At 41.2% G+C, this 23,759-nt stretch overlaps 1 protein-coding gene across 9 annotated transcripts in view; it reads left to right on the plus strand.

Annotated features, from left to right (window-relative positions):
• The window catches only part of NIN (ninein), a 62,924-nt gene that overhangs the window by 33,321 nt on the left and 5,844 nt on the right, over positions 1 to 23,759 (plus strand). For 6 of the 9 annotated variants that reach the window (XM_057408444.1, XM_057408445.1, XM_057408446.1 and 3 more), the window contains 17 exons: positions 349 to 459; positions 1,160 to 1,249; positions 2,538 to 2,691; positions 3,021 to 3,142; positions 4,506 to 5,032; positions 5,786 to 7,090; positions 11,319 to 11,444; positions 11,626 to 11,695; positions 12,601 to 12,816; positions 13,206 to 13,319; positions 14,886 to 15,008; positions 15,577 to 15,690; positions 16,567 to 16,713; positions 17,819 to 18,001; positions 18,504 to 18,653; positions 19,167 to 19,265; positions 23,171 to 23,362. In XM_057408444.1, coding sequence (XP_057264427.1) covers positions 349 to 459; positions 1,160 to 1,249; positions 2,538 to 2,691; positions 3,021 to 3,142; positions 4,506 to 5,032; positions 5,786 to 7,090; positions 11,319 to 11,444; positions 11,626 to 11,695; positions 12,601 to 12,816; positions 13,206 to 13,319; positions 14,886 to 15,008; positions 15,577 to 15,690; positions 16,567 to 16,713; positions 17,819 to 18,001; positions 18,504 to 18,653; positions 19,167 to 19,265; positions 23,171 to 23,362 — 3,843 coding nt within the window. Of the gene's footprint in view, positions 1 to 348; positions 460 to 1,159; positions 1,250 to 2,537; positions 2,692 to 3,020; positions 3,143 to 4,505; positions 5,033 to 5,785; positions 7,091 to 11,318; positions 11,445 to 11,625; positions 11,696 to 12,600; positions 12,817 to 13,205; positions 13,320 to 14,885; positions 15,009 to 15,576; positions 15,691 to 16,566; positions 16,714 to 17,788; positions 18,002 to 18,503; positions 18,654 to 19,166; positions 19,266 to 20,316; positions 20,378 to 23,170; positions 23,368 to 23,759 lie in introns of those variants that run through there. The other 3 variants (XM_057408449.1, XM_057408451.1, XM_057408450.1) reach the window with 3 other exon arrangements.

Raw genomic sequence — 23,759 nt, forward strand, 5'->3', positions numbered from 1 at the left:
ACAAAATGTAATCAGTAATGGTGCTGTCTTACGAACACAGGAGGGAGCTGATGCACCTTTACAGTGTTCAGGTGAGCAGCTTTTGAAAGGGAGTGGTTGTCCTGTGAGCATCGGGATCATTGTAAAATGTTCTTTCTAAAGAAGCCAGCTGAAAGGTGAGAAGAGCCAGAGGAGCACACACACTTGCTGTCCTGCTTCAAGCAGGAGGGTTGTATGTGCATGGGTTCACAATTTCTGTCTTTGAGTGAAGTTTGTAGCAGTGTCGTGCTCTGACTTGACTGGGAGAGTGTGCTCATGGCTTCTTCCTCCTTCAAAATCTGAGGCTGTTGGGGTGGTTTTTTGATGCAGAAAAACAGCCGCCTGGAAAGCGAGCTATTGGAAATGGGAGAAAAACTGTCCAAGTATGAAAGTTTGGCAAGCAAACTACAGAGGAACTTGGAAAACGTCCTGACTGAGAAGGTAAATCCTCCTCTTCCCAGTATGCTTCCAGAATCAAATTGCTTTTTGGTTACTACACTCAAGCTGCCAATTTAATACCTGGAGGCTCCAGACAGTACCAAGGCACAGCCTGCTTTTTGACATGGGCTACCTACTTCACTTCTAGTTAAGGAAGTTAGAGATACTCCATTTTAGCTGTAGTAACAGCAGGGAGCCTTAAGGTGAAGCAATCATCCTGCAGATCTGCGGGGATTTTATTCCCCAGCACAATGTTTTGGATAGACCCAACATGCAGGCCCTTTCTAGGGAAGGTGATACATGAGGTGTATCTCTGCTGCATCTTAAGTGAAAAGTGAGGAGAACAGCTGATCATGGTTGTATCACAATAAACTCATCAGAATAACAGCTTCTTCAAAGGCATTTTGGGGTGGGTGTGTGCGTGCTTCTATAGGCAGAGGCTCATGTACTGAGATGTGCATATGCTAAGATAGAAAATCGAGGTCTGAAATCAAAGTTAGCATGAGAGCTATGGCTAGTATCTTCTAAGGAGGTTGCTTTTTGTCCCCTACCAGCAGTGAAGCAGAGCTTCTGTATTTAAAATAAGATAAACAGAGGGGAGGGGGTGCAGGCTGCCAGGCTGCCTGTGGATGGCGGCCAGGTTGTGATAAGCAGGTGATGTGATGGGTATAAGAGTAACTGTATTCTGTTTATGCCATTTCAGTTTGGGGACCTGGATCCCAGCAGCACAGAGTTTTTCCTGCAGGAGGAGAGACTGGCACAGATGAGAAGCGAGTACCAGCAGCAGTGCAGAGTAAGTGAAGCTCAGGGCTGGAGACCTGGCACCTGTCTGTCCATGTTCATCAAGAACATCCTTACTGCAGACATCAGCACAGAGCAGCAATAGAATGCTGCCGAGTGTTTTTCCTGGCTGAGCTAAAAGGATGAGGTTCCATAAGGGAGGGCTGGGATGGGGTCTGTGGAGCCTCCTTCATTCCCCAGCTGTACATCTAGCCCAACTTCTTGCACAGTTGTGCACTAGCATTTTTTTTGATTTATGAAATAATCTTTGTCCTAATTTGTATCCAGAGTTGCAGGAACTCTGCAGTAGAAATAAGATATAGCTCAGTTTTGCTGGTTTCCAAAACAGTAGTGTTTTCTTAAAACTGAAAAGGTAAAACTTGTCTTCTCCTCTCCACATCTTGTATGGCTGAAATACTTTTTTAAGGTGGGCCTGCAAGCTGTCTATTTACATACCTGTTTTCTGATGACTACAATGGTTACTGGCATTTGGCTTATCAGTTCTGCATGATCCTTTTCACTCAAGAAAGGACTGCCTTGGCAAAAAGTTTTCTAATCTGAAACAGAACAGTAGCTCTCTTAGGAAGCTGCAGTTTAAAGGCAAAAATTGTCTATTCATTGAATTGATTTTGATAAGATGTTGCTGGAATATGCAACTGATTTTCTTGAGTACTGGCAGATATGAATCAGGATTTGAGGTTTATTTTCTGAACCTTTCCAATCTTCAGGATTGTGTTTACACATTCAGGGATTCGCATTCCTCAGTAAATGCTGTTTATCAAGCTGAGCGCATGGCATTTGGCACAAACACTCAGGATATTCCTTTGGCAAGTGGGCAGAAGTACCAGATGGTAAATGCTGTAATGAGGGTATCTCTTTCCTAATTTGATCTTCTTGCTTCTGATTTGATTTTTCAAGTAGATGGAATTTGAGGGGGTGTTTCTTGACTGTTTGAAAATGTTCCTAAGCTGCTGTTCAAAAAAAGGTCATAGGAAGAAGGAATAAAGTGAAAGGTCCTGGAGCACAATATACTGTACAGGCAGAATATACACAGGCTGTCTGAGGAAGGTTCTACTCTTTTAGTAAAAAACATATTTGTTGCTTGCACATGTTAGAACCTGGAGAAGGGTGTTGTTTTGCAGGTAGGAGGTTGACTAACTCTGGCATCATGGCAGGATTATTGACAAGTCTTTACCTACTGTAATTCCCTTCTAAATGTCTCATTGTGGGAGTGTGTGAATGTACAGCTGCTGAGCTGTCTTTGGCTGCTTTCACTCAGGCTTCTTGTTCCCCTCTTTCAGGAGCTGCAAGACCAGATAGATGAGCTGCACTCCGAGCTGGAGGAGTACCGTGCCCAAGGCAAAGTGCTGAGGCCTTCACTGAAGAGCCTGCTGTCAGAAGAGCTTGACATTGATATGAAAAGTCATGGCAATAGTGGTATTGAGCCTGACCAAGGTAAAGCACATCTCCTGTATAACCAACTTCTCTGCTGTAGGTATGATAACATCTTGGAGGCAATTAGTAAAAACTTTCCCAAACCCTCACAGTAAGACTCAAACACCACCTCTGTTTTGCTGCTTAATGTGGAATATGGCTGTTGTACTATCTTCAAAGCTGAAATTAATGCTTGCAGGTTTTTGTCTGTTTGTGCAGTGGTAACATAAGAGCTGCAAGTTAGCTGCTAAAACAAATTTAAATTGATGAAACAATTCTGTTGAGAATGTATCTCTTTGGGCTCCAAGGAGAGAGATATATATATATGTATATAATTACTGTTTTTGAAGGACTTGGTTCAGAAGACTGCAACCCGCTAAATATGAGCATAGAGGCAGAAATGGCTATTGAGCAAATGAAGGAGCAGCATCACAGGGATCTGCATCACCTCAAACAAGAGCTTGAAGACACAGTAAGCTATTTTAACTTAAAATGAAACTTCACACTTTTTTCAGTCTCTTCAGAGGTGGAATGGTCTTGAAGAAGGACTTTTAATTCCTGGTCAAATTATAACCTTTCTGTGAACCTGAGCCTTTAGCTTCCCTGCTCCTTCTTCACATTGCTGTGCAATGGAGGTGTGCTGGAGAAGGCTGAAAGAATGCTGTGGTAGATACACATGCCGCCCACCAGATAATGAGAGAGCAGTGAGCTGTTCCAAGGCAGTATTGCATTTCCTGCAGAGAAAGCCTGCTGCATCTGAATTAGCTGCTTCATTCCTGCTGGCATGGGATAACTGTGGGTTAGAAAGGCTGCTGGCAGGAGTCTGCATTGCTAAATGCTATGCTTGTGCAGTCTGGTGGCGTCTGTACTGTGGGAGTATGGAAACTGCTGTTTTGATACTCATGCTACTGAAAATGGGCAGTCAGCTTCCTCTTTCCTGTGTGTCCATCTGCAGTTATCCTTGCCATGCTTGCAGAAATATTTCCATGGGTTATACGTGGAGAAAGACTGGGTCTGGGTGGGCTTTGAGACACCACTGTAGTGCCTGGGGTGCTAGGGTGAGCTGGCACAGGTCTGGACATGGCACAGTGTGCTCACTGCCAGCCTGTGCTGGCATCCCTGTCAGGGTCACAGTGTCCCTCTGCAGGTGAGATGCACTGGTGTAGAGATGGCCAGGCTCATTCTGTGGGAGTCAGTCCAGGAGCAGAAGTTGGGGGTCCCATCAAGCTTCCCCTGTGTCTTTCAGATATAATTGTTATAAGACTATAAATATTCATTTCACATATGGCATAACATTGAAACTGTATTGTGATGCAGCTGGGACGGGAGTGGGGAAAGGGGACTGATAAAATATCACCCCGAAATAATTATTTTTCCTTAAGTATTTGTCTCCTATCAGTTTGGATTTTTGGGGTTTTGTTTGGGTTTTTTTGGTTTTTTTTTTTTTAAAGGGCAAAACAAAAAAAAATACAAAAAATCTGCCTCCAAACCAGAAAAATGCACCAAAAGTAATCGGTGAAATACAGTCCACTTGCAATTTGCAAAACTGACTTAGGGCTTCATAGTAGTCAGTGACTTCTCTTTTCACAAATTCATTTAATGGAAAAGCATGAATTTCACTGACTTCTATGTAATAATCATCTTTAACCCACCAAGTAAGAAACTAAGCTAGGCATTAGCATTCTTTGCAGGGGAAATCAACATAAGATGCTAATGTGCAAATCAAAATATTCTATAGAATATATGGAAATATTTTGTGCAGAAATGTTGAGAAAACATTTCTGTAGAACATTCTGTTGAAAATGAGTCATTCCAATCTGGTTTCTTTTTTGTAGGTGAGCTATTACGAAAAGCAGCTAGATGAGACAAAAATCCACTCTGAAAAGGAGCAAGAAGATATGAGGAAGAAGTACACTGAAGAGATGCATGTCATGGAAAAGCAAATAACTGGTCTTAAAAATCAAATTGTAGAACTGCAAGGAGAGGCAGCGGTGCTCAGAGAACAGCAGGAAAAGCTTGACTGTAAGCACAATGATGAGAAAAACAAATTACAAATGCGTTTTGATGAGGAAAAAGCCAATCTGCAAGAACTACTGAGGCAGGAGCATGAAGAAGACATTAGAGCCAGACTGGACCAGATAAATGAGAAGTTTAGTCAAGAACGGGAAGAACTGATACAAAATGGTGTCTGGGTGGAAGAAAAGATGAGAGTTTTAGTGCAGACACTGCAGGAAGAGAAGGTAGAGCTGGAACGTGGCTTTCACGAGCAGCTGAAAAGGATGGCTGAGGTGCATGCCCTGGAGAAGAAAGAGCTCCAGCAAGAGCTGCTGAGGAAGCATGAGCAGGACCTGGAGGAGGAAAGGTAAGTGTCACTGCTGGTAGGGACAGTGGTGGTGTATGCTGACCTCAGTGGCTTGGCATGGTGACCGTGAACCTAGTGCAGAATTGACTCCTCATGCTTAATTAAAGTGTACAAACTGTTCAGTGCTGTTATGCATTTTATTCCACAACATTGGGGAACTATCAAGGGGTTGTTTTTCTTCTGGCCTTTCTTAAGCAGATATTTCATATTGATTTTTAACTCGCCCAGAGGCAACAATAGTTTTAAAACGTAACCAGACATTAGTGACTTGAGTTTCTGCTCAGGATCTCTGTGCTTTACAAATCCCGGCTTTGTACTTTTAAAGCATTTGGGTTTTCAGACCTCTTTTCTGAAGAGGTAACAGGTTGGATGGTAAATGTTTTTAGCTAAGATCAAGTGTTAAAAGAAACTGAAACCCTCCGGAGATGACAGGGAGTGATGGGGGTAAGAACATCTGCCCCTACAAATCTTATCGCAAGAATAGAAGGACATATATTGTACACAAAAGCTTTCCTGAGGATATTTCATGAGTTACACTTTTCCAAGGCAATTAGGTTTTTATTTTTGAAAGTTTCAGCAACTTGCCTCAAATTTAACTTTGGCTCTCGGAAACACCCATCACGTAGTACTTCATCTAAAACTCAGTGAAAAAGTGAGAGTTTTTGTCAGCTTGTTTTATTCAGCCTAAAAAGCCATTTGAATCTATTGGAGTTAGTCCAGAGTTTAGTAATATCTTATGCTAACCATGTTTAGGAAAAAAATGGAAAGTGACTGTAACAGAAGAGCATCTCATTTGGAAACTCCATTTTCTGCCAGCACACAAACACTTGTGAATAAATACGAAGAAACAATCCAAAATCTGGAAGGACATTACCAGCGAGAGTTGCGTGAACTTGCTGAACAGCAAAGAGAGGCAAAATCTCAGTGGGAGTTTGAAAAGGATGAAATTGCTCAGAAGGCTGCTGAAGCCCACGAGCAACTGAAGGAAAGTCTGGCAAATGAAAAGGCCATTTCTTCTGCCCTCACCCAGGAGAAAGATCTCCTGGAGAAAATCTTCAAGGAGGAAGTGAACAAGCTTGTGTGCGAGAGGGAGCAGCTTCAGAAGGAACTGTGGGATCTGAGGAGTGCTGCTGAGAAGCAAGAGAAAAGACTGAATGATGAAATAACACAACTCCAAAATGACCATGAGAAAGAGCTAAAGAGCAAAGAGGAGCATATATCTGTGGTGGAGGAAAATGGGAAGCTGTTCAGGCAAAAGCTGGAGAGACTTCACAGTGAATATAAGCAAGAGAAAGAAGACCTCAATTCCAAACTACTTGCTTTGGAGAGTTTAAACCAGGACATTTGTGTAAGAGCAGAAACAGAGAAGGCCAAGATGAATTTAGAAATCTTAAACCTTCAAGGGAGAATACAGAAATTGCAGTGCGAGACCCATTGTTTTTCTGCACTACAAAATCATTATAGGGTCCTGGAAAATGAGTGTACAAAAGCAAAGAGCAGAATTGCTGCTTTTAGTGGTATGGCACCTCTGGGAGGTGATGTGGATGTCCTCTTAAATCTGCAGAAAGTGCATGAGCAAGCAGTGAAGGAAAATGTCAGAATGGCTGCTGAGATCATCAGGCTGCAGCACAAATTGCAAGCAGCAGAGCAGGAGATGGTGCAACCTCCCAGTCCTGGCTGCTCCTACTCCAGCTCAGAACAATCTCAGCTGCCAGATGAAATGGATCCCATCTTTCAAGGGTTGCCCAGCGATTGTAACAGTGCAGACAAGGGAACAGATTTGAATGTCCATTCATTTTTGGAGGCTGATTCTACAGACCTGGAAGAAATGACTGAGATGGATTCAGAACTGGAGAAAGCATGTGTTAAAGCCAGAGCAGGCAGTCATGCCTTCAAGGTGCAGGTGTGTCAAATGCAAGGAAGGAAAGCAGCACTGGAAGCTGCTCTGGTTAACCCAAATGACATGCATCTCCACAAAGAGAGAGAGGAGAGGCATACAGTGGAGCACAGCTTACAAAGCACATGCACTGAGCTGCAGCAAAAAGTTGATCTTTTGAGGTAACGTACATTTGCAAAACTTTGTGGGAAATGTGCTGCTTAGAAACTAACCTAGCATCCCACTCGTTGCTTTGTAGCCACCTGCCTGCTGTATGGCTGCTGCATTAACTACTGTAGTTTAACTCTGATTAGAGATCAGTGCCTTGGACTTGTAACTACTAGCAAGCGGGCTGTTTAATCATGGATAGTGACAGTTGAAATGTGTGACTTACTCCTCTCTGACCGTGACCTAACATGAATGGTAAAACAGGAGCAACCTGCCAGCTGTTCTGTCTGTGGATGCAGTCACCTTTGCAGTGCGTAGTTTATGGTACATCGGAACCCCCTGTATTTTTATGTACAAAATACTATGGTAACACTTACAGAATGCATTTACCTTTTACTAATATCACTTCTTCACTCAGTTTGCACCCTCCTAGTACTCAATGTCACTTGGAATGCTGAAAATGCTTCTGTTTTTTCCAATATTTAAGTTAATACTCAAGAGATATGGTAACTTTTTCCCCAGCAGGAGTACTTAGTGTTAGGAGTCCATCAGGTATGTAATATGGTAAATACGATTATAACACAGAGAATATAATAGGTTTTACGTACTTGTTTATAACTGCTCTATTTTTTTTTGTTTTTTTTGAGGCCATGTCATGTTTTAAGCATTATTCTTAGACAAATTCGTAACCCAGCACTATACCAGCTACTAGAAAGAAAGTTAACTCTACCCCAGCTGAAACCAGGACACTATCCACTCTGTATTTCATACCATTCACATCATGCCAGGTGCCATACTTCCCACCATCACCTTTACTGTCTTTAGATGTATAAATATATATATATATATATATATACACACAGAGATCATTCCCATAGTCTGTGGGCCATCCATACAAAAGTCTGAGTTCCATGATCTGGGGCTCTATCTGTCATAACAGTTTCTCTAGGCAGGAAGGATGGATAGTGTGTATGTTGGATTGTTGCATGCTGAAGTTCATTTTAGTTCCATCACTGCTGCACTTGTCCAATTTTATCAAAGTTCATTCTTCATTAACATGGTGATCAAAAGGGAGTTAGGTTCAGATCCTCAAATCTGAAGCAGTGGGGATGGGTGCCACAAGGTGTCCAGAACAGTGATGGATTGCCGCAGTGAAAGCACTAATATTTAATGTTGTACAGCATCATACAGTTTATGTAACTGGCTATTTTAACCCAGAATCAAATGTCCTTGAGGTACACACTGGACTTCCCCATCCTCTGCATTACCGTTCAAGTGCACCCATATCCTTGAGCAAAAGTGATCCCATGAGTGGGTTTGCCTTTGCCTGAGGCAGGAATAACCCAGACTGTCTTCCCCAGCAAATTCTTTATGTGCACCACAGGAACTTTACCCCCTTCTATGGTATGTAGAAGTTTTGATTGGGCTTGGCCAGCCTGGTTGGCAGATCTCTAGTAACTAACCATGTGACCTTTGCTAAATGTGCATTCCAGTGTTTGAAAGTTTGGGATGTGATGACATCCATGCAGACATTTTATTTCCAAAAATTGGATCTCCTATGCAGGTCCCTTGATCTTACTCTCTTTTATGGCAAACCAGCTTTCAGAAGGACCTGGATTATTTTCTTCCCTTCCTCTCAATGTATTGAAGGTGTTCGGGAACTTGCCCCTGTTCCAGTTCCCTCAGGTACTGGATACCCCTCTCTATGGCCTACAACATCTTCCTTGAAGGGATACCTTTCCTTCACAGCTGATAGGAGTCACTTCCAGAGGCTGAGGGATTGTGTCCCCTTTCAAATTGTCTTGTCAACACCTGCTTCCCTAGAAAGTGATCCCAGCTGCTTGGATTCTCTACTCTCAAAGTCCAGGCTACTATCTCCATTGTCCCAGCATTGTAGCAGCCAGGTGATAATATGCTCACATGGACAACGGTTGGAATCTTTTAATATGTCCTGCAGCTCCCTCAGAGACAGGGATCAAGAGTTTACCTCTGGTTCTACCACTTCCTCTGTTTCTTGTGAAGGCCCTGTTTGTCCTGTTTCACTACTCAAGGTGACTTCCATGTCCCTTTCTTTTTCTGTACAGGAGTGACTGATAGGGGCATGGACTGGTTCTTTGGTTCAGATGTAGTGTCTTTCAGTGTGGTTGGAGTGGCTGCAGCATCTGTTGTCAGAGTTAGAGTGGAGTAGCTGCAGTGTCCATCATGGGGTTAGAGTAGCTGCTGTGCTCATTGTCGGGGCTGGAGTAGCTGTGGTGTCTGTTGCTTTGCCATCTGATTCAGAGACCTTCTTTTCCTCTTGAAGGTACTGGATAGTGTTGAGCAGGGCTCTGTAGGCATGGGCCAGGTCCCAGCACGTTGCAGTTATTTGTACCTATCTTGCACTGCCAGGATGACAGTGTACTTTTTTCTAAAGGTTTTACTAGTTTTTTTCAGATTTTGCATTTGCTAAGGGGTGAAGCTCCAAAGCACTAGAGGGGCCCACAGGCCTAGGTACTCGCCCATACTATCTCACACACCCTGCCACTCATAACTATCCAGCCTTGAGGAAGATCTCTTGGTACTATTCTTAAGTAGTTGTTTAACCTTAAACAAGACCTGAACCATAAGCAATATGCTGGTTCCCAGCAAAAAGGCCAGGTTGGTTTCAAGAGTACCCAAAGGATGTTCAAAACCTTTGAAATTCTCAAATGCTACTCAAATAGGCTGGTGGGGAAGGTGTGGGAGGAAGTTCTCCATAGGTTGGGCCTCCAAGAAGAAAAGGCAAGCAGTATAATTATTAATAGTTCTCATTAGATGGCTTCCAAGGTATAGAGGTGATGGCAATGCTGAGTACATATGCAATTAGCTTCATGACCAGCAATAATATCATGTTACAAGGCATTATTAAAAATGCAACAAAACCAAGAACCTCAGTCCAGGCACTGTGGATGATAAACATCACTGCAGGGAGCGCATACTGCAAGTGTTACATAGTGCAACTCTGAGAGCAAATAAATCAACATTGTGATCTGTGACTATTAAACCAATGCAGTGAGCGTTTATAATGAATTTATTTTGACAGGCTCTGGTGAGATCTGTCATTATCGCAAACCTTTGTGCCCTATGTTGGGCATCATAAAGGACCCAGCCAGTAACCCATCACCACACAGCCCCTTGCTCACCCCTCCCTCTGCCTTTCCCCACCGGGTGGGATGGGGAGGAGAACTGTGAGTTGAGATAAGAGCAGTTTAATAACTAAAGTACAGTATTATACTACTAATAATTATAAGGGAAATAACAAGGGGAGAGAAGATAAAACTAAAAGGGAAAAAAAAAACAAAACCAAACTAAAAACCAACCAACAAACAGCAGTGATGCCCAATACAATTGCTTAGCACCTACTGACTAATACCTAGCCTGACCTGAGCAGCAATTGGTCTTTTCTGGGTAACTCCCCCCCCCCCCCCCAGTTTATATCCTGGGTACGACATGCTGTGGTATGGAAATACCCCTTTGGCTAGTTTGGGTCAGGTGTCCTGTCTCTGCTCCCTCCTGGCTTCTTGTGCCCCTCCTCACTAGCAGAGCATGACAGACTGAGAAGTCCTTGATCAGGGTAAGTGCTATTGAGCAATAGTAAAACTTTGGTGCATTATTCAGCATTGTTCTCAGACTGAAGCCAAAACACAGCACTGTGCTGGCTAATGGGAAGAAAATTAGCTCTATCCCAGCCAAAACCAGGACAGGAAAGTAGCTGCAAGTAGCTTCATTATTGTTCAGCACCAGCCTCCTGCAAGAAATCATTCTTTCACGTATTAAACCATGGCTAAGTTACTTTCTTACAGTTGCCTCAGGACAGAAAAGGCATTTTCCAGTGCTGCTGTTTCCAGCATACTAGACTCCTGAAACAGATTGCTCTCCTAGCAATCTGCATATTGTGGTGTTAAGTTGCTTAAAGTTATGTTATTTGTAACTTAAGGGCTGAAAGGTATAGTACAATATTAGTGTGAAACTTTTATTAGGTATCTTAGAGTTTAACCAACTTCAGCTGTACAAAAACATGCACAAAAAGCACCTTTTTTCAGTGATTTGGGGAGCCCTCTTACTAAATGAAATGTAAAATCCATATACCGTTCATACAAGATAAGTCAATTGTAGCTTTCTTCTGAACTAGTACAGGTAGCTTAGGCTTTTGGTAAATCTTGTTGCTGTGGGCCTAGATGACATACAGAACCAGTTTTCACTTGACTTCTTTCTCTGTCACAGATTTGAAGCTGAGAAGCTCAGAGAAGAAAATATTATTCTGAAAAATGAAGTGACTTTACTGAATGAGGAGGGTAGTGCTTCCAGCCTGAAACTGAGGGAGCTAAATGGGTCCCAGGAAGAAATGCGGTAAGAATTCAATGGGGCATGTACTGCATATATGCCTTTCGGCTCTTGCTGCAGTGCAGACAGGGTGGTTACATCCCTTCTTTCAAAGCTCCTACATGTGTTGGATATACTGTGAAATTTGAAATGGCCTTATTTTCTGCAGTTAATCTGGCTTCTGTTAATGAGCTTTCATTTTTCTTAGGCAAAAGATAGAAGCAGTGAGAAAGGAGAAAGTAGCTGTACAGAAGATGGTTGACAACCTGAAAAAGCAGGTATACAGGCTGAGCCCATAACCTTTCCTGTAGAAATCATCACTGTAGAAAAGCTGTTCCTTACACCATCACAAAGGCAGTAGAAATGACCATTATATATATTTAAACTCTGATAACTGTTCTTACTAACAATGTGGGATTAATGTGAGGCATGTTTGACCTGATCAAGAAACTGCAAAGCTACTGTAACTACCCATCTTATAGACTTGAGAGCACTTTCCATGGTTAACTTGGAAAGTTTATTTAATAGAAATATAAAGTTAAACTATTTCTTTTTGTAGTTTCTCTGGGTAATGCTCTGCTGTAGCCCTTGGGGAGAGAGAGGTTACGTGATTCAGCCTCTACTTATTTCCCAGTTATGTGGGTCTAGGAACGCTGCCAGCCATGACCCTTTGCTCGTATCCATGAGACTGCTACTTTTATTTTAAGGTTGGTTTGTTATGCTAGGCAAAGGAGAAAGTTTAAATGGCTCTTACATTCACACCCCTCTTAGTATTGCTTAGTAAAATTCTACTTGCTCAGAATAATCTACTAGCTCACCAGCACAAGCCTCAGAATATACATCACATGGCAAAGGGAAGGAGGAACAGAGTGGTGAGCCAGATGACTGCTGTCATAATTGATATAATTGAGGCCAATTATGAGAAATTTTGTTTGCAAGGCTGAACACGCATGCAACAGGTCATCAGGAGGACTCCTACTCCTAAATATGATTCTACTTGATTTGGCCTAAAATTAGAGCATGAAGCAAGTTAAAGAGCTATAACGAAATAAAGCAAGCAGTGCTACTGGACTCGTGACTGTTACATAGAGTGAAGGTAACAGCTCCGCACCACTGTTCAGAGTCATTCAGTTTACTCCCCAGTGTAAAAGCAAACGTAACTGACACTGCTTTCCTGATTCAGGTAGTAGATCTGAAGACCAGAAACCAGCAGCTAGACTCCGAAAATACAGAACTTAGCCAGAGGAACTCCAAAAATCAAGCAGATGTGCAGGATCTTAATCAGCAGCTGGCAAGGGTGCTCAAGCAAAAGGAAAGAGAATCGGGAAAGTGTACCCTGGAAGAATGGGAAAAGGAAAGACTGGTACTAAAAGAGGAACTGCAAAACTCCAAAGTAAAGGTAGAGGATTCCACTATTTCTAACAGTATGAAATAACTGAACTTCTAGGAGTGTGCAGGTGCCATGGAGTTAGCATCCCATTCCTGAGCTATGTTGTGTTCTTTCAAAACTGGACTTCCAAGTACTAGCTGCAAACATACATGCATGTGGTAGTGGGGGTAGAAGGAAAGTCTGGCAGCAGCCAATAGCAGGGAGAAAGAAATGTTCAGGTTTGCCTTGAAAATGTGGCTTAGTGATACTAAAGATTTACCTGCATTTTCCAGCATCTGTTCTATACAGTACAGTGCCATCCCAGCTCCAAGCATGTCACTGGGTGCAGCATCCTCTGGTTAATCTTTGTTACTCTGCATGTCTCCTATGTTGAAACCTGAGCCTTTTACTTTTTGCAGTCATCAAATATGGTGTCTTCCTTGGAGACGGAGCTGTCGAAAATAAAGGTTCAAGCTCGCATGCTGGAGCAGGAGAACCACATTCTCAAGCAGGAACTTGAGAAGACAAAACAGGTATGGAAGCTCATTTGAGTGCCATGAGAGAATGCCGGCTGCCTCTTAAAAACATGTCCTGCTCTCTTGTCAGAGTTGGAAAGAGTTATTTCTCTAAAGAAGTCATAACAGCAGGGCAATATAAATCCTCTTGAAACAGTCTCTGGGTACAATGCATAATTGTTCAGATAAGGTTGGTTTCACTTAGCCCTTGCCAGAATGTCTTCCAGAGTAGTGGATCTACAAAGGCAGGCTTTGATAATGAAGGCAAAGACTTAAAGCTCTAATCAAGGAATAGATAGGGCTTTTCTAGTTTGTGCAGATGGGATAGAACTGCATATTATATAGTCACAGAATGGTTTGGGTGGTAAGAGACCTTAAAAACCATCTAGTTCCAAGCCCCCTGCCACAGGCAGGGACACCTTTCTCTAGACAGGGTTGCTCAAAGCCCCATCTAACCTGGTCCTGTGTAGCTCAGTTTAAGGACTGGTCTCTTCCAGCCCATCATTTCAGAGAGAATTCCTATTGTTAAACCCATCTGGAGACTTCAACATCTCATAGCTTCTGAGGATAATTTCCTGGAGAGCCTGGTTAACACCTGCCTAAGCATAGTTCAATTGGCTGTAAATATATGCTAATAAACACAGATAATGAAGGCTACAAATGAGTTAGCTCCCTTGAGTAGGGCTTCATAAAGTAATTCTCTTTACGCTGTAAAGCGCTCATTTGATGTATCCAATGCTTAGAATAGATAATGGTCTTAAAAAGCAAAAGCAGATGAGACCTATTCAGTAGAGAGTGGATTGTGGCTTGAGTGTAATTAAAGAGAGAAGATTGAGTGGGCAAAAACAGAACAGCATAGGAGAAAGTTGAGTGTTCATAGAATCACAAAATAGTTAGGGTTGGTAAGGACCCTAAGATCATCTAGTTCCAAGCCCCCTACCATGGGCAGTGATGCCTCACAGCAGACCGTGTTGCCCAAGGCTCTGTCCCACCTGGTCTTGAACATTGCTAGGGATGGAGCGTTTAATTCTCTGGGCACCCTGTTCTAGTGCCTCACAGCCCACACAGTAAAGAATTTCTTCCTTACATCTAATCTGAACTTACTCTGTTTAAGTTAAAACCCACTACCCCTTGTTGTATTGCTACAGTCCCTGATGAAGAGTCCCTCTTCAGCATCATTTTAGGCCCCCTTTAGATACTGGAAGGCTGCTGTGAGGTCTCACCTGGAGAATGGAATGAGGTGTTACGCTAAGGCACTGTGTCAAATGGGAAAAAGATCAGAAGTCAACAGTAAAGTTTGAGGTTTGTTTTTTTTTTTTCCCCTTTTATAGAAGAGGCAGAGAAGAACCAGCCCTAATGCAAATGCCAGGACAGGGCAATTAGGAATCCTTAGCACTGCTGTTGCAGAAAGGATGCCTTGGATCATATGAAGGGTACTCATATGGTCATTTGTACTGAATTGGAGTACACTTCTCTCTTCCACTCTACGCAGAGTGAGATGCTTGGCCTTGAAGAGAGGACGGTGTAACGCATGCAAAATCTGAAACAGCACAGAAATGTAACTGAGGGGTTTGTTTTCCACAGCTGCCCAGATGTCCTGATCTTTCTGACCTTCAGAATGAAGTTTCAAGCTTAGTTTCTAAAAATGAAAAGCTGCAGAAAGAAAAGGAAGCCCTGAGTGAGGAATTAAACAGTTGTATTGATAAGGTAAGAAAGAACTGTAAATTCACATAGCTATCTATGTGCTGTGATGAGCTGTTAAAATTCTTGTATCATTATCTGTCACCCTAATCTGTAAAACTGTTTTGGATTGTTTTCTTTTTTATTTCCCTTCAAGCCAGATAAAGACTTAATGCCACTCCCTTGTTTTGTTTGGTGGTGGTTTCCCCCCCCCCCCCCCCCCCCCCCAGCTGGTCTTAAAGCTTCAATTCTGGAGTGCAGCTTTACTGTAATTTGATTACACAGAAAATTCCAGACATTGCAAGGGACACAGGCCTGGCTATACACATTGCAGCAGGACAAGGAAGACAGTGTTCTTCACTTTTATTGCAACTCTTACATCTTGTAACACTGAGCTCGAGCAGTGTAGCTAGTTATGCACACTGTAAATAATGATCCTGTTGTGTAGAGATTCAGGGCTGGGAGCTGGGGGGCTGTTCTGCTCTCACGCATTTTCTTTGCATAGCTGTAACTCTCTCTAACTTCTCTCTCAAAGCCAAATTGAGTTTAAGCAAATCCTGAATAACTCAGGCTTACCAGTGTAATCTTATTTCAGGTGGCTAAAGCAAGCTGCTTAGAGAATGCAGTTGGCAGCTTGAAGCAGGAACAGAAGTCCTGGGAACAGCAGAGTCAGACACTGAAAACACAGCTCACAGTTTCACAAGAAAAGGTATAAAAGTGTTGTGAAAGATGAGTGGTTTGGGGTCTCTCAAGGACCATCAAAGGTATTAGCAAGAACAATTTTAATATGATTTATAAAGGCACGACTTGGAGTGAATCTTGCCGTCAAATTCTTCTATTACTTATTACATGGATGAAGCATACAGAGGAAAACAGAGGTAAAATCGATCTAAAGATGATTAATACAGAGACTGAAGGCACAAAGGATAGGGGAGACTCTCCTGTTGAGTCATGAGGTTCAGATTGGACCCCCTTGCTTTCTAAATAGCAAACAGAGCCTAGGCGCATTTAGTCTCAGACTTAGTCAATGGTATTCATCTAAAGGGTTCCAAGTGTCATTAAGCATCAGTTTGCAGTTTTAAAGTGAATCACAAGATTACTTTTGCCAATTCATTCTGCTCAGTTATACCTAAAATACTGCAGAGGTCCTGCTGTTGCTGTCTTCTTTTCTGGCAGTGGCTCATCTCTCTCCAGGCAGGGGAGTGGAGCGAATGGCTATCTGCTTGGCCGATGACACAGGGGTTTTCTTGTTGGCCAGGGGCTGCCAGGAAGAATAAATAATTCAAGAGAAATATTCACTTCCCAGGACATCACTGTAAATATTCAGGGAACAAGAATGTGTCTCTGAATGCAGTGTTGTGGCTGAATTCAAAGTGGATCGCTACTAATTGGGAACAGAAAGTTAAAATCATTTGGCATTTTTAAAGAGGGCTGTCAGCATTGTAACTTCTTCATTCCTTTTCTTCTCTCCTTCCATCAGAGACCCTAAATGTGTGTGATATGTGGTGCATACACATCCAAGCAGACTAAGGTTACAAGAAACGTTGGTCCAGCAAATGCCAAGCTGCTTTCTTGCTCGTTACAGGTTCAGAGTCTAGATGAAACACTGCAAAATACAAACCTTCAAATGTCCCGACTAAAATCGGACTTACGGGTGATACAACAGGAGAAGGAAACTCTTAAACAAGAAGTGATGTCTTTACACAAGCAGCTGCAAAATGCAAATGAAAAGGTAACAGACTTCAGGTGTCTCAAAGTCAGTCAACTTTGCATGTCAGAGTTACAGACACTGGCTGCTGGTTTTCTGTAGCTATCTTTACGATAGCTCATCCACTAAAAGAACACATAGTGCTGCAGGCTTGAGCAAGTAGACTGAGTTGTGCAACTATTGATGTCTTATTATTATTTCTAAACAAGTGATATAAAGCTAATAATTACCAAAAACAGCTGAAAGGTGGGTACAGAAAAGCCTTATTTTAATGTTGGTTTCTGTATTTTGTAGTTTTCCATTTTAAAATGGCTAATTATACTTATGTTATTATAATTATATTAGCTATAGTTATAGTTAACTACAATTAGTCTTGTTTGATTGTATATAATGTGCAGATTTTAAACTTATTTTTAGAAAACTTGCTTTAAATTTTGAATATAAGGACAGGGGATGGTTAGTGCATCTCCTGAGGCTGCGAATCTGTGGACAATGTATGAATTCACACCTATGAAAGCTATAATCATTGACAGTCAAACCAGTAATTGAAAGGGGGGGGGGGGGTGTCTTAATTTTCAGTCACACTTGGTTTTGAAAGGCATGGTATTATATCAGCCTCAACTGATAAGGAACTAACTGAAGGAGGTTGTAGACAGCAGTGCTGGGATTGGTATTATAAATTCAGTTAGTAATTTGGCTTGTTTGCCATGTAATTAAGGAATATTTAATGTCCACTTGGAAAAGAGGCTGTTTCACAATTGTACAACAGGAACTAAATTACAGCTATTACTGAATAATATATAATACTGAGTTCTATTATGTGCTTGATAAGGCTGTGAAACGGAACACAAATTGCTGTTTTGTAGTGTTGAACTCTGTGCACTCCTATCAGCTATTCTGGTGCAGCGCTATTAGCTATGATTTTAGCAATGGGAAGCACTTTGGGTTTGCACTGTGATTAGGATGTTGGGTTTCTTAGTGGAAAATGGTGTGTAGGCTGGGAGGAAGACTGGAATCCTGTGACTTTAGAGTCTGCAGTTACTGAAAACCTACTTATAAACTCACCTGAATAGAGAAAATGTCTGCTTCTTTGTTTAAGGCCTAACCCTGCAATTCTGTCTGTCTTAAGAATCGGGTTCTAGAACTGGCTGTGCCTTCCTCAGGGCTGCAGCAGGACCAACAGCGGCAAATACACTGGGATGAGCTGGACCAGCTGACAAAACAGGAGCAGCAGCTGCTCAGGCAGGAGAATGAGAGGCTGCAGAGAGAAGTGCAGAGTGCTAAAACTGACCTGACTCACTCCAGGGAGAAGGTAACCAGAGCAAGCTGACAGATCACAGAGGCAGTCTTTAGTGATTCCTGTTTAGCAGTGGGTTATAAAGGAAGGGAATGTTGTTCATTAGCTTTGAACAGAAACATTTGCAGAAAGAATGTGTAATGGAGTAGTTTCTTTATATCTGCACCTAATTAGCAGACACGCTTATGATGGTCTTAAACAGCTCTTTATTTAAAAGAAAGTCCTGATAATTCCTAAGTTTCTGGTCTGACTTTCATTTAACACACTTCAATTTTTTTTCTTTATTAAAAAAAATTAATATTCCTGGCATTCTCCTTGTGCGTTTCGTGGCTCACAGTATTAAGCAGATTATGGGGAGGAGGAAGGGAAATAAGGACGAGATGGTCCAAGCTAAAATGTCAAAAAATCTGTTACAAGTCTGAAGTCCGTTGGTACTCAATATTTTAGACGAAGCAGATGTGATTTTTGGAATGGTCTGGAACATCTTTCAACATCTGTTCATCTCTGGTCTCTTTAGATCCGACAGTTGGAATCTACTATCCTTTCCCTCAAGCACCAAAAGCATCAAAGCCAGTTGGGCATCGTCAAAGCCATAGAGCAAGAGAAATTAAGCTTGAAGAGAGAGTGTGAACAGCTTCAGAAGGAGTTGTCATCTGCAAACAGGAAGGTTAGTATTAGAGGGCAAATAGGTGACTCAATGCAGTACTTTCCATCTCTAAGAACTAATGTGGCAAGCAGTGAATTTTCTTCTTTTTCTCTGAGCTTTCAGCTTTCTGTCTCTTGTGAATCCCTGTCCCAAGTTGCTGATTGTCTTCTGTGTTTCTGCAGAGCATACAGGGTGGAAGTCCTGCCAGTGTGCTGCATGCCTTCTAGTTGGTTCTAACAGTTCAGTGGTGGAACACAAGAACAACAAACAAAATGTGGCCTGTTCCAAGTGCTCAGCAATACATAGGGCTTACATTACCACTTCTAGATTAAACCCTGCTGATTCTTTACAACTTGTCAGAGGTGCTGCATAGCATTGTCTTAGACATTGCTTTCAGCAAAGCATTAGACTTGTCCAAATACTTATGTCTTTTAATCCTGAATTGTCTTCACATGCAATGATTTGTGACTTGCATATGGGGGGGATAAAATAAGGAACTACTACCTTCCTAAGGAAACTTCTTGTCTTTAACAGATCAGTCAGATGAATTCTCTTGAACGTGAACTGGAAACCAGGTCAGAAAATGAAGGGCTAAGGAAAAAGCAAGTCAAACTGGATGATCAGTTAATGGAGGTACTTGTCAATCAGTGCTGAATAGTGTGGGGCTTTCTCAGTATCTCCCTGAATCTAAGAATTTATTTAAAGACAACTTTTAGATGTGTAGGAAAGGTGAAAACTTAAAGGAAACCAGAAGAATTAATCTCCCCCAATGCCTATTCTCATCTTTGTGATCAAGATGCTAGTGTGGCAAACTGGCTTCTTTGAAGCATGTTGTGGTTTATCATAATTCATGTAAGGCTTCAGATATCAAATCAAATAGCAAAGACATTTATTGCTGTGCTTGAGGCACTTTCCTCTTCCTTCCTAAAACATGTCATCTCAAGTTTCCTAACTAATATTTGTATAATGCTGCTCTTAATGTACAAACCTGTTCCTATTAGAGGAATAATTTGCTGAATTTAAGCCTTGCTACCCTATCTAGATCACGATAGGACAACAATTTACCCAACTTGCCTTGGTTACAGGGATGAGCAAGCTTAACTATGGTATGTTAACATATCCCTTCAGATTAGGCTAGACCTCTGTGTTGCCTCTCAGCAGTCATGCCTAAACTTGAGGTCCTGAATTTGAGATTAAAACATAATATTTTAAAAAAAACCCAAACATCACAATTTTGACTTATTCCATAAATCAAAGCATCTTCTAGTTGAGGTTTTTACAACACTGTTTATTAAAAGACTTCATATTTTTCATCAAGAGAGCAAATGGGAAACATTATGCTGAATATAGTATGTAATTAGCTATAAAATTCTGAAAACTTTATTAGAAAAGATCAGATTTTTTTTTACAAGTTACTGAGAAGACTGTTTATGTGCCATCTGTTTTTGTTTATATGCTCTTAATTGAGCTTTGGGAAAACTCCAAACACTGTTAAACTCTTCAATATAAACACTAAGCATGGAATTGTGTTTTCTCCTAAAATTTGTATTTCAAACATGCAGGACTTTTGTTACCCCTGATAACATTTTCCCAGCAGGTGTGTATAACATTCACTTAGCACTTTATGACTTCTAACTTTCTCTTTTGTGCCTGTTCTCCTTTTGTTTGTGGCTAACCTGTCTAGAACTCAGTGGTTGGAACTAGCAGAGAAGGGTGCAGTTCTCTTTCTGAAATAGTGTGCGAAGGTAGAGCAATCATTTTCAATGTACTACCACAGCATGAAGATAACATGTTTCTTTTATGGATTTTTTTTTTTTTCTTCTGTGCATCTCTTGTAAAGAAGCCACTATTCATTTTTATAGAATGACAGAATGGTTTGGGTTGAAGGGGACCGTAAAGCTCATCCAGTTCCAACTCCCCTGTTGTGGGCAGGGATACCTTCCACTAGATCAGGTTGCTCAAAGCCCCATCAACCAATTTCAATGTAAAATTTTTACTCTTTGTTGTTAGTATATATCATGCAAGTTGACTCTGTATGCCAAGAAGTTGCATACTTCTAAGGCATTGCCATGAAAATGGAGAGAAATGACCAATTGCGTCCAAAAGAATTAAACTCAGCATAAGAAAATGAAAAGTGGCTCAACTCCTTCCTTTTAACCCGTTGACTGTGAGGCTTGAAGGTGTTTGCATATTTACTCGGAGATCTGCATGCTTTTTCACCACTGTCAAATGTTTCCTTAATTAATTACTTATTAATTAATAATACTAACTGAAATGTGATTACACTTAGTGTCATCTCTAATAGTTTAGTAAGTTTGTTACTGTTCCGCTTTCTTCCACAGAAGAATGCGGTAAGTCTATATTGTTTTCATTAGCCAAGCAAATGGTATGTATTTTTAAGAAGCGTTAACATTGACTGTTCTTTCAGCTATTTCATTAGATACTCGTGTACATCACAACCTTACAGGGAAATCCTAAACAAATCCCATCAAAACCTCTTTAATTTCACTGTTTATATTGTCAGTAAAAAGAATAGCTCCTTTACAAACAAGTTGATTCAAGAGAACCTTCTTACAGCTTAAAAAGAAAATACAAATAGTTTTAAACTACTTTAACATATTTCCTGTTTATCTGGGCCAGCAGAGATGTAGAGAGGCAAACACGGCCAGAAGAGCTGTGCCATTATGAAAAATGCTTAGTTATTTACATTACAGATGGCCTCAGTAACTGATATGTTACACATTGACGCCTTAATTATACCACTGTGAGAGGAAAATTTAGACCACTAACATAATCCTATGTGCCTTTTCCTAAGGGAATAGAGTAATGGTTTTCAGATAACAGGTGAGAATTTTATGAGGATGTCAACTGGGGACCTTTATGGGAAGAAGTATTACTCTTATGCAAATTCAAGCTGCAAATCAGCTTTTCTGAAATATCAGGAGTGTTCACTGTACAGTTCTGGTCTTTTATTAGTATTATTAACTCTTACAATGTGAGCTAGTCTTACCTGGATTTCCCCTTAGTCTAGAAAAATGCTAAATTGTTTCACGTGACTATCTTAGCTCTTAATACTCTCTGAAAGATCATCTAATGCTGGGACAGTTATCTAACTTGGTCTGTCGTGGTTACAAAGCTACTATAGTAAGACAATGTCAGAAATGCTTCTTCTCTAGCCACTTTGACCCAGTAACTGTCACAGCACTGCTTGGCAGCAGTACTCAATGAAATGATGTGGGGAAGGTAAACTGTTTGGGACAAGTCGGTTCTGAGCTGCAATCTTTGCTGCAGCAAGGACTATCAAGAGTGTGATCCTTTTGTCCCATGTGACATGCCTAGTTTTACCAATAAAAACTTCTTTGGTAGCGTAATTTTAACAACCACCATTACACACAAACTATTTGTTAGTGTCTGTTGCCTTTACATTAAACAGACTTGCTGATGCATTTTTGTAAGCTTTTATTTTCTTACTTCAGATTGTTACGTGCATCCCTCTCTATCTCAAGGGCCCCTCTGAGTATACTTTTGCTTATGTAGCACATATACTCAGGTCTCCAGACTCAGTATCAAACTCTGCTTGTGGCATGTCTCAAAATGAAAATTATAAAATATGTTAACATTTCTACAGTTAGTAGTGAACATAAGGAAAGATATATATGGGATTCCAGATACTCAATTCTGAATACTATAGCAGCAGGCATCAAATTACTTAAGTCATCATACATGACATTGAAAATTCATTTTGCTTTTGAGAAAGTTCTCTCTCCATTGTGAATTGAAGATGAGAAATACTCGGCAGTGGTGGACAGTTTTTTCAGCCTGCCTCATGCTAGTATTTTTATTTGGAAGTGGATGCTATTTTTAGAAGAGCTGATGAGATCAAGGTTAAAATTAAAAAGCACTATTAAGTTAAAGCTCACTGCAGGCACATTTAACTATGATAGGATTTTATCAGAAATTCAGTGAATTTTTAATTCAAATCTGAAATCATAGAATCTTAGAATGGTTTAGGTTGGAAGGGACCTAAAATCATCCAGTTCCAACCCCCCTGCAATGGGCAGGGACACCTTCCACTAGACTAGGTTGCTCAAAGCCCATCCAACCTCGCCTTGAATGTTTCCAGGGATGGGGCAGTCACAGCTTCTCTGGGCACCCTGTGCCAGTGCCTCACCACCCTCACGGTAAAGAACTTCTTCCTAACATCTAATCTAAACCCTTTCACTTTAAAGCCATTCCCCTTTGTACTTTCACTACATCCTCTTCTAAAAAGTCCTTCCACAGCTTTCTTGCAGGCCCCTTTAGGTACTGAAATTATAAGTCAAAGCTCAGATTCCTTTAGATTTCAGAATTGCAGATAAAGATGCATCTTTTTGTCATTGGAAAGAGAAAAGCTGCCTCTTTAGCTTCTGTTACTGAGTTCAGGCTTGTTTTTCTTTCATACAAGAAATTGTTCAAGAGTAAGCCAGCATTGCCAAAAGATATCTTGTATGTATGGCACTGCTGCTTTCTCCTGATGGCCGATTTACTCTGCTCTTCAGATGCTCCACTCAAACACCAGTGTGATACTTAGCCACTCACCGCACTCCCGAGAGCTCCAGCAGCAAGGCTGTGCTATGGTGCCCAAGGAACAGTTCCTGCAGCTCCAACACCAGCTACTACAAGCAGAGAGGAGGAGTCAACGTCTTCAGGAAGAACTTGAAAATAGACCCTCTGAAACAAACATGCAACAGGTAAAGCTCTCATTACTCTACAGGTTACAACTTTAAAAGGGTATCTGCTTAGTTTTCTGGGTTTTTCAAATTCTGATGAGATCCGTTCTCTGTTTATGCCAGTTCAAAAATTAAAATTAAAATTCATTCTACCAAACATATGTACAAAACAGCCCTTTCTTATTTAGCATGTTCAGCTTAAGCCATACTTAATTCTAAAGTCCTCGTAATGTTTTTGAGCTAAAAAACATTCCCATCCACACACAACTGGCTTTTCTCCTTATGATCGATGTGCAGCAAGTGTTTGTAGGTTGGGTTTTTTTTGTTTTCTTTACGTTATGTCGATGTCTGGAAACACTGTTTTAAAAAATACACATTACCTATTGCACAAGCACATACTCATTGCACATAAAATACT

Source organism: Pezoporus wallicus, unplaced genomic scaffold (assembly GCF_028554395.1).
Source record: "Pezoporus wallicus isolate ANWC-B61680 ecotype Strahan unplaced genomic scaffold, APGP_CSIRO_Pwel_v1 contig_13350, whole genome shotgun sequence".
Lineage (NCBI taxonomy): Eukaryota > Metazoa > Chordata > Aves > Psittaciformes > Psittacidae > Pezoporus > Pezoporus wallicus.